Source organism: Malus domestica, chromosome 15 (genome assembly GCF_042453785.1).
Source record: "Malus domestica chromosome 15, GDT2T_hap1".
NCBI classification, from domain to species: Eukaryota; Viridiplantae; Streptophyta; class Magnoliopsida; order Rosales; family Rosaceae; genus Malus; species Malus domestica.
This window is the reverse complement of record NC_091675.1, coordinates 29,669,027-29,680,191: the sequence shown is the minus strand read 5'-3', so window position 1 is coordinate 29,680,191 and position 11,165 is coordinate 29,669,027. Positions and strand designations below refer to the sequence as shown.

General features: G+C 41.5%; 1 protein-coding gene across 1 annotated transcript; it reads left to right on the top strand.

The window, feature by feature from the left end:
* The first annotated feature begins 287 nt into the window (after positions 1-287).
* LOC139191840 (uncharacterized) lies at positions 288-743 on the top strand. Its single transcript, XM_070812866.1, has one exon. The coding sequence runs from the start codon at positions 288-290 to the stop codon at positions 741-743; it is 456 nt and encodes a 151-aa protein (XP_070668967.1).
* The last annotated feature ends 10,422 nt before the right edge of the window (positions 744-11,165 follow it).

The following is an 11,165-nucleotide window of genomic DNA, read 5'->3' as shown; positions in this document are numbered from 1 at the left end:
AGCCAAAAGCTCCACTACCTCAACAAAGGCAAATTTAGGAAGAAGTAGAGAGACTCTTAACCAAACGATTGTGCAATTTCTAACGCAACAAGGTCATCGACGAGGCACTACCACAGAACATGACCAATATAAGCAGGTTACCCTTCACGGACGAGATAGAGCAGGCTGAGCCTCGACGCGAGTTCAGCATGCCATATTTCACATCTTTCAAAGGGGATGAAGACCCGGAGAGACACTTAAAGCACTACCAAAGCGCAATGATCCTCTATCGAAACAACAATGATCTCATGTGCAAGATATTTGCCACCACTCTACAAGGTGAGGCTCAAGATTGGTTCTACACCCTGCTGCCACAATCCATCTGGAATTTCGACGAACTTTCTTTGGTTTTCACCAAAGAATATTCATCCTGTCACTCGATCAAAAAGAAGTACGACCATTTGTTTGACGTCAAGAAGAACCCAAAGGAATCGCTTTGCGACTATGTGAGAAGGTTCAAAGCAGAGAAGGCAAAGATAATCGGATGCAACGACTCGATAGCTAGAGCAGCCTTCCAAAAAGGACTTTCAATAGACCACCCACTGTTCGAAAAACTAATAATGAAAGAAGATCTAACTCTGGCAGAATCTTTCGCTATGGCAGAAAAGCATGCATTTTGGGATGAAGTTCGCCGATGCCCATTCAAGGAAAATCCGAGCGATCTTGAATATGACTATTCTGAAGGAGATTCAAAGTCTGACTAGACGAGTAATCGTATCTGAAACAGCAATAAGCTCTACCATTATACGAGAAGAGCTAGGGGCTCGACTAGTATTCCACAGTTTAAAAGCTCTCCTCGATGCTATCAGTTGTATTCCACAGTTTAAAAGCTCTCATTGATGTTGTCAGAAATTCAAAAACTAACTTTGGCGATAATTGTTGCAACCCAGAAGCTCAAGTTTTACTTTCAAATGCATGCGGTCATCCTCATGACATACTATTCTGCTCAATCCAGACGCACCTTTACGCCGAGCCTTGACAACGCAACAGAGCAGCCCAATGACGCCACGAAGGCAGTCGAGCACACTTTAGCCGCACCTGCTCCCTTAGTGGAGATTTCTGGCGTTTGCATGTCAACAACGCATCCAACTACAAAAGCTCGCGAGCAGCCATGGTTCTTGTCACCCCAGAAGCTCAATGCTCGAGCAGGCGATCACTCTAAGCTTCAAAGCATTTAACAACGAAGCAGAGTACGAGGCCCTACAAGCAAGCCTCCAAATGGAAAAAGACTTGGTGGTGAAGAAGCTCACAATTCATTCTGATTCCCAGCTAATCACCAGCCAGACTACTGGGGAGTACATGGCAAAACATCCGAGGATGGTGCAATACCTAGAGAAAGTATGTAAGCAGTTTAAGGCATTTCAGACTTACACTCTTACTCAAGTTCCCCGGGCAGACAATGCCCATGCAGATGTGCTAGCCAGCTTAAGACTCCGCTCTTGACCATCAATTCAAACGCTCTATTCCGATGGAATATCTAGACAAGCCAAGTATAGAGACGAAGGCAGCAGCCAAAATGTCACATGTTAGTGTAACTCTCAACTGGCAAAGTTCTATTATAGACTACCTGGTCAATGGCACACTCCCAATCAAAAGATTGGAGTCTAGGAAACTCCAAATCAAGGCGGAACATTACTACATGTGGAACGGCATTCTCATTCAAGGATCCTGCACCGGACCACGTCTCCGCTGCTTACCGCCTCCCGATGACTTAAAGGTTCTAAGATCAATCCACAAAAGCATTTGTGGAAATCACTCCAGAGGTCAATCCTTGGCACATATGGCTCTTAACACATCTACTATTGGCCTACCATGCACTAAAATGCTAAGGAATTAGTACAAAAGCACAACCGCTGTTAACACTACAAGCTGGTACCAGCACTGCTTGCCAGGAAACTACACCCGCAGACAAGTCATTGGCCGTTCATGCAATGGGCAATCGACTTGGTAGGACCTATGCCACCTACTACTAGGGGCAGAGACATGATGATCGTGGCAACCGACTACTTCACCAAATGGATAGAAGCAGAGCCCATGACAACCACGATTCAGAAGGACATAGAGCGTTTCAAATAGAGGAACATCATTTACCGATTTGGCATCCCTCAGTCCATCGTCACCCACAACGGCTTGCAATTCATGGGCAGAGATTTGACGAAGTTCTTCTAAAAGTATGGCATCAAGCAGCACATATCTATGCCAATATATCCTCAAGGCAATGAGCAAGCCGAAGCATTTAACAAAACTATCTTTGACTGCCTTAAGAAATGCCTCACCAATAAGAAGGGAAAATGGCCAGACGAATTCCCCGGATGTCTATGGGCATATCACACCACCAAAGGATGAGCAACCGGTGAGACTTCTTTCTCTTTGGCATTTGGCTAAGAAGTAATCATTCATCCCAATGTCATCAAGCCAAGTATCATCGCTCTATTACCAAGCATTAAGTAAAACAGTAAGAAGATGGCCACAAGCTTAGATCTAGCAGATAAAAAGCGCGAGCAGACCATCACCTGCATCGCAGCCTACCAACAACTTATTTCCAACTACAAAAAAAGGCCAAGATTCGGCAGTTCCAGCTCGAAGATCTAGTCCTATGAAAAGCCTTTATCACTGCCCGCAGAGAAGGCTCCAAAAAAGATGGATCCCATATGGGAAGGTCCGTACAAGATCAGTAGAGTAGGCGACAAGAGTAATTACACCATCGCCACCATGAAACGATAAAAAGATCAAAAAGCAGTGAAGCGCCTACAATCTGAAGAAGTACCATGTTTGACCTCTCACTATATCAAAACCTGAAGACTCAAAAAGCTCGACAGGCACCACTTCACAAGCCGATGACTATCCAGTTGTTATGCAGTTCCTACCTTACAGCTAAGTTCTCGTTCGTTTAACTCGTTTTTTAATGAGGAATTAAGAAGTAATCATAACTTGGCTCGGCCGCATGCTTACAACAACTGATCACTCCTGCACTTCAAAAGAACATTGAGCCCTTCTTAGGGACTCATCGCAAGAATTGCGCCTTCTGAGGGACCAACCATGCTCTCCAATGCGAGAGGGTAAACTAATTACTTTCCAGTGCGAAAAGGGTAAACTAATTCCTCGACACCCATATGGGTCAGCTCTCTAAGACGAAAGGATAAACTTTACACTCTGAATATCCAGACGCGGATGAGCCTGGCTGCCCTAGTATAACAAGATGCACGATGGCTGGCGTCGGGATTCCTAGAAGTAGCCATAATGGTGTTTTTCAAGGCTTAGCTAACTGAAGGATTTTGGGACTCTTGGCCTAATCTGTGGGGAACCGAGCCCTAGAGACGGAAGTGCACATTACGTAGTACGCCCTACAGACGGTTGCCCTGGAACCCTAAAGCTGCTACCGAATGCACTAAGGTAGCCTACGGTTTCCAGAAGATTACCTATGGCTTGCCCTTTGAGCAGTAAAGCTGCGCTAGACTTATACAATCGCACATTCTTGTGAAAAGTTAAACAAGCTAGCGCGCATATACGGAGCTTTATCCACTATTGGCATGCTACGTAGTCGATAAGCTTCACCTCTGCCAAGCACGGAATAACATACACCAAGTCCTAAAGTGTTGTGATACTTGCTATGCAACCTTCAGAATTGAAGAAAGTCAAGGTTAACATCCTAATGGTTATGCGGACTCGTCTGCTTCTGTAAGTAAGGCATCTGGCTGCCAACCCTATGGCTAACAACTTTGCAAAGTTCTACACCAACACCTACGGCTGCATAGGTTACGCGAGCTTGTCTACTTATAAAAAAGTAGCATGTCTGCTATTGGTCTATCAAGTCTAAAGGTTAGAGCATGAACAAAAGAAGCGAAGATGAAGAAAAACGAAGGAAAACATGTTTATAAACAATTAGCAAAGGTCGAAGAAGTTCAAACAAAACAAGAGCTACAAGGAAAAACAAATAAAATCCTAAAGACTACTTAGAAAACTACAGCAGCTTGGACATCCCACGACTACTCGGTCGCCACACCTTCAGCAGCCGTAACGCTCTTAGCAGCAGACATCATCCGGCGCTTCACCCCTGGCTGCCCCAGCCTGGGCACTAACTTCTCCAACTACTTCACCAATGGAAGCCTCAAAAGTAAAAGCAAGCAAGTCTCTGGAGAAATAGAGAAGGTCTCGAAACCTCAAGCTCATCCTTCTCACCCTTCAGCTGCTCATTCTTCTCAAGCAGACTAACACGGATGCGTTGCAGCTCTTCCACTCCCTTTTTCAAACTTTCGTTAATCTTCAGTACATCTTGAAGTTCCAACACTTGGGGTTCAAGCCTATCGATGATTCTCTTGAAGTGGATCACTTGATTATAAGCAGCAATAAACTCTTCATCCTTTGCATAAGCAGCGAAATGAAGCTTAGAAACTGCAAATTCAAAATCTTGAATCTGAGGTATATAACATCCAATCTCATTCTCTGCACTTTCATACTTAACTTGGATCGCGTCAAGCCTAGTCTTCAAGTCAACAATCTCATGGCGAGTGATCTCAAGCTACAGAGAAGTGGGGGCAGAAATATTAGACAGATCTAGTGGCACAAACGTTCATGTCTTCAAACAGATCTAGTTTCAAAAGCACACAGATCTCAGCAGCCTCCCTAGAAGCAGGCTTAGTGGATTTCTCACAGCTGCCTACACAAGCAGTTTTTTCCTGCCTAGTAGGATCAATCTTAGCAGTAAAGAGAGTAGGCCTTAGCGCCACTTTAGCAGCAGAGTCCACCTTATCGCTATTCATAGTAGCAAGCCTCTCCAGAGGTGAACCGGACTTAGCTCCTAACAGACATTTTGGTACAGACTTTGGCACTGGATGCATGATAAGAACTTTACATTGAGCAATCCTATCAACAATCTTACTAGCCATTCTCGACATGGCAGGCGCCACAGACTCAGATCTAGCAGCCTCATTTTTTTCTTTCCATTCAAAGAAGTTATGTCAATCATAAGCATCTCGGCAACAAGCATGCCCTCATAAGTAGCAGAGGAAATCTTCAATCGTTATCAACCGGTATCTCTTAAGTAGGCGGGGAAGATCTCTTCTTTCCACCATCATTCATAGTAGGCTACACGACAGCGATCTGACGAGCCAATGCATCCGTCTTGATCCTCTTTACCTCATCTTTCGAGAACAGTCCACCTTACTTCCGGCGAAGAGAACTAAGCAGACAACGTCATTCACGGTACTTAGCAAATGAGATCAACCCAGCATTCTAGCAGGCAGAAGGCCTGCATGCCCAGCATTCTAGCAACCTATGAGGCCCACGATCTCCTCATTTCTTTCAATCGCCAGCCTGGCCCGAGCAAGGTCCAAGAGCCTGATGCGAAATATATAAGCACACAAATTAAACCCTCTTTTTATCAAATGTAGTGAAGTATGTAAGTAGGGATCGTTCTAGGCCGGGGATTAGGATGGATTGCTAAATCACTTGGAAACTGACTTGAAAACGTAAAAACAAAGTTTAAAACACTAAACTAGACTCAAAGAATGCAAAACTATACTTTAAAATACTAAGATAAACAAAAAGATTCAAAACAGCAAATAAACACTCAAAACTGCCTTAAAAACACTTTCTGGGCAGTTTTGAACACCTAACACAAACTTGGACGAATTTTGGTTTTCTAATGGACTAAAACACTTAAAAACATAATCTAAGACAAGTTCTAATTAATATGACTCAAAGAAATAAGATGGGGTTGATTTTGGACGAAAATAATTAAATTAAGACAAGAACAAAGTAAACAGATTCTTAGACAAATTTGGGTGAATCAAAACAAATTGTAAATGAATTTGAATGAAACTTATGGATGGAAGGCTAGCTAGGAGGTTCTTCTCCACACATGTCACACTTGCATACAAAACGATTTCCAGTTGCTTTTCGATAAACTATGAATACTCAACGCCCCAAATTAACCGTGAATTGCACTAATTAACCCTCAGTTTTTCCACAAGTTATTAGGTTGGATGATTGCATACGACAACCCAAAACATTCCCTACAAGTTCCCTACATGAATTGCATAATAGAGATACAAGCAAGAATCATTAAGTTCTATGAAAAACATAAGCATTGACGAGGCACTCGTTACTATGATTTGCATGAAACTTATGCCAAGAATTTACTTAACGTGATTGTGACTAGCAACCTTCACTACTTGTGAATATAAGTTCATAACGATTAGGTGAAACTCCCTTATATTCTAGCGTCAAATTCATGCATGAAAATTAAGCGTGCACTCTCAACCAACATACATAAATCAGTTTTTATACGAACGGATAAGTAAATTGAATTCACAACTTATGAATCACAACTGGATGTAATCAAATCATATTGCAAGCATGAACATAGTTTCGAATCACCCCCTAACTAAGAGGGGTTTAGTTCCTCGTACTTACAAAGCAAAGATGCATAAATTTAGACATTAAAAACAAAGATAGAAAACACCTAGAAACGCTCCAACACTCCCAAGGCTTGGGCATAGGCACGGCACAAGATGTTCCTTCTCTTTCCTTCCTTGCAAGCAGCGGCACTAGAGGTTTTGGACGGCTTTGGGTGGTTTTTATGGTGTAGAATGGATGGGGAATGGTATGGAAAGGTTTAGGATTGATGGGTGGTGTGGCTAGGGGTGGTTTTTGGCTGAATTTGGAGAGAATGGAGGTGGGAATTTTCGGCCAAACAAGGATCAAAATCTGTTGTGTTGATGAATATGGGAGGTGGTATTTATAGGCTTGAGAGAGGACCACTCCATTTCCTTTGCATGTGCATCTTGTGTGGGTGTGAGTTGTCATGTTTCCCCTTTACATTTACACACACATGCTTCATCATTTCAACCACCAAACACACACATTTTCTGCCATGTTTTCCTTTACATTTACACACACATGCTTCATCATTTCAACCACCAAACACCCACAATTCCTACCCATGTGTGTGTGTTTCCTTTGCCCATGTGTGTGTGTTTCCTTTGCCCATGTGTGTGTGTTTTTCCTTTGCATTTGCAGACACATGTTCTTCATTATTTTAGCCAACAATCCACCCATTTTCTGCCCATGTGTGTGTGTTTCCTTTGCCCATGTGTTGCCTTTCTCTTTTTATTAGCCAAATCTGCTTAGCCCTTTTCTGACCTTTCAGTGTTACAATGCCCATAACTTCTTCTAGACAAATGAGATTAACAATCCGTAAATTGCTCCAGAAAATAGACATCCGTAGCTTTCCACGCATATAAGGCGCATTCTCCCATTCATTCTGAGCTGTTTGTAACATGCTTCCAAAGTCAGATAATCTGCACAGGCAGTTTTGACGAATTTGTTACTTAATAATTCAGTTGTGCTACTTTTCTTTTCTTTGCTTGATAAATCACACAAAACACAAAAACATAGTAAATAGCTCAAAAATATAAGGAACTAACTAAGAAAAGACAAGTGAATTTTATGTAAAATATATATAAATATGAGCTTATCAAATACCCCCACACTTAGCTTTTGCTAGTTCTTGAGCAAAATAAAGAAAACAAAACACAACCTAAACCTTCCAACGTTTGCCTTAGGGATTTCGAACGCACATGACATGTTAAAAATCATTATCCCCACAGATTTGAGTCATCTTCACACTTAAGCATATACTTAATCATAGTCACCACGTACTAGTTCACATTTTACCAATTAAAATATGATTTTGAATGTAGTAACATGCCTTAGAGAATTTGCTCAAGTCCTTACAAGATATTCACTCAATTTTCACTCAGATTTTCTAACTACACACCCTATACTAGTTATATGTGAGAAGATTGATGTAAACATGAAAACGAACGCTCATATATATGTAGGGGTGTGATATTCACACACCTTTTTTTACTTCTCACACACCCTTCTAATTTTCGGCCGTTGGATGGGATGAATTGAAGAAGATCAACGAACAGAAATTAATAAAGGGTGTGTGAGAAGTAAAATGGGGTGTGTGGATATCACATTCCTATATGTATTACAAAGAAAGCGATTTCTGGAGTTATTAAGCATGTTTAGATATGATCTCATGAATGGAATGCTACTACTTAAATGCGAGAACCAGTGATACCATATGCTCATACCAAATTCAAACTCCACAAATTGAAACACATAACACTCAAGATTGAAGTCAAAGGTTGTAACGGGCTTGGGGTGTTGGCTAACAAATGAAGGTAAGGGAAAACAAACGTTCTTAAAGCAATAGCAAATAAAATAATGAACTTGAACTTATAATTCACTTAGATTGCAGAAATCAACTTTTAGACGTAAGGGAAAGATTTAAACAACTCTTAGGGTCAAATTCAACTTTTTTTTTTCTTTTCTTTTTTTTTTTTATATTTTTTTTTTCTTTCCACCCGTGCCTATGGCACACTACTTACATGAGAAACACTTCCCCCACACTTATTTTCTGCCATACATAATCACAAGGAATTCAATTTGAATCATGCTTTACTATGCTTTAAGAATAAGGGTATGGATGGTCCTAATCTAGGCTAGGTGAGGATAACGTGGGTTAACAAAGAACGTAGGCTAACAAGGCTCAATGGGGTTAACTTAAACATATAATGAAGTAGGATACACGGCAATTTGTCTTTGGTGGTGGTAACTACACAACTTCATCTTGAATATGTGTTATGCAAATCAATATCATGCTTTGAATGAAACGGGCATGAGTTCTAGCATTTCGAACTAAATGATGAAACGCCTTCTAAGTAGTAACCAAGCAAAGAATAATGAGATCATGCAACGACTTAGAAAACAATAATGCACAGATTATCAACTCTCCAAATAACGTTTAGACTCAAGTCTCACAAGGTTGTAGCGTTTGTTTGAGTTCCTTCCTTCAAGCATGTTACAAAAACTAATTTTTCCTTTATGATTGCATGTGAATTCATAAATTATAACCACAACCAAGCATACACCAAAGAGTAAATCAAATGTTCATCCATGTTTATAACTCTCTTTAACAGTCATGTAATTAAAAACCAAATCCTCATCATTGTGTTGGAAGGTACCCTAAGACACAAATAAACATACAAAAACAACTCTTTTTAGGTTTTTCAAAACAATTTTTTTCAAATTTTTATGAGATTTTCGGATTTTTATATCAAAACAAACTAAAACACTTCAAAACAGCTTAAAACACTTAAAAGAGCAAGGAACAACATTAGAAGTAATGGGTGATAAACTCCTACGACTTTCATGCAAAACAATGGTTACCCCCCCACACTTAAATCAAACATTGTCCTCAATGTTTCAAGTATAAACTCACACAAAAACAAGCAAATAAACAAATAACGAATAAACATGACAAGTATAGCAAGGTAAAAACAAGAAAGAGTAGAGTTTAGGAACACAAATCTGGTTATGGAGGTAGATGATCTTGTTGCCTTTCCACAGCTTTGATCTTGAACTGGATTGGAATTGTACGGCGAAGCTTTGCTCTTTGGCGATGTTGTTGAAGCTTCTTGAGTTCTTCAACTCAGACTCCTTCTGCTCTCGAGTTGATTGTGCAGGCTTAATTCCTTATTTGTTCTCCAAGCAGATGTGGCAGCTTCTCTAGTTCTTCAACTCAGACTCCTTATGCTGGGTTGATTGTGCAAGCTGCATTCTTCTCTGCTTGTTTCTTCTGCACGTTGTCTCCACATGCTGCTGGTATCATTTTCGCTTGCCTTATCTGTTCTTCAGGTAGATGTGGCAGCTTCTTTGGAAGTACATCAGCAGTGGAAGACGAGTACTCGAGAGCAATTTCTCCATGTCCTGCAGGTTAGAACAAAAACAAGGAAAAGGACATGGAGAATGCATGATATGAGATACTCTTGCTTTCAACCTTCATGATATGAAATACTTTTGCTTTAGATAGGTTGTTTGCAGAGGTACCCCAAGGAATAAGGAACACTGAGTGACTCGAGAGGGTTTGTTGGAAAGGCATTCTCGGAGATGAAGGAAGGTTATGTATGTCTGCCTTGCCATGAAGGGTAAAGGTCGACATTTATAGGAAATAATAACCGGTACTGTCCTTTCACTCCTGTCGGCAACCGTTGATGATTGAACAGTAAACTTCACGTGTTTTCTACTTCAACAGAAATCGTCGACAGATTGCCCGTGATTTCCTCAAAGCTGACGAGGCTGAGAAAGACAAATGGTTGGAATCGACGCTTCGACAAACTGCCCGTGATTTCCGCAAAGCTTTCTCTGCATGTGACAAGTGCTGACGAGGCTGAGAGAGACAGATGGTTGGAATCGGCGCTTCAACAAACTGCCCGTGATTTTCGCAAAGCTGAGTTTACGTGTGACGGGTGCTGACGAGGCTGAGAAAGCTGACACTCTTCGATATCTGAAATCGGTGGTTTGTGAGTAAGCCCAACTTTTGAGAAAGCTGGCGCCTCTTCGATTTCTGAATTGGCTTCTTCGATTTCTGAGCTCGCCCCTTCGATCTCTGAAATCCCATCGCATGCTGATTTTTATAGAGGTATGCAGGACGTTCAAAGCACACTTGAATTTCTGCCTGTAAGAACTCCCGTTTTGCACTTCTACGATCTTGACTTGTCCGATCTCCTCTTTCTTTAACACCTCTGAAAAATGTCTGGCCCTTCTGACCGTCGTTTTGACTTGAACCTTGGTGAAGAGGTAGCCCCGCCTTCTCCAGACAACATATGGCGCCCATCCTTCATATCCCCCACTGGTCCCCTTACCGTTGGGGATTCGGTGATGAAGAATGATATGACAGCTGTGGTGGTGGCCAGGAACCTTGTCACTCCCAAAGATAACAGATTACTTGCCAAACGGTCTGATGAGCTGGCTGTTAAGGAATCTTTGGCTCTCAGTGTGCAGTGCGCAGGTTCCGTGTCCAATATGGCCCAACGCCTATCTGCCCGAACTCGTCAAGTTGAATCATTGGCGGCTGAAGTGATAAGTCTTAAGCAGGAGATTAGAGGGCTTAAGCATGAAAATAAACAATTGCACAAGCTCGCACACAACTATGCCACAAACATGAAGAGGAAAATTGACCAGATGCAGGAATCTGATGGTCAGATCTTACTTGATCATCAGAGGTTTGTGGGCTTGTTCCAACAACATTTGCCTTCGTCTTCTAGGGCTGT

What these genes read in the sequence shown, in the direction of transcription:
- LOC139191840 (XM_070812866.1), top strand. Translation starts at nt 288, where the DNA reads ATGTGCAAGATATTTGCCACCACTCTACAAGGTGAGGCTCAAGATTGG.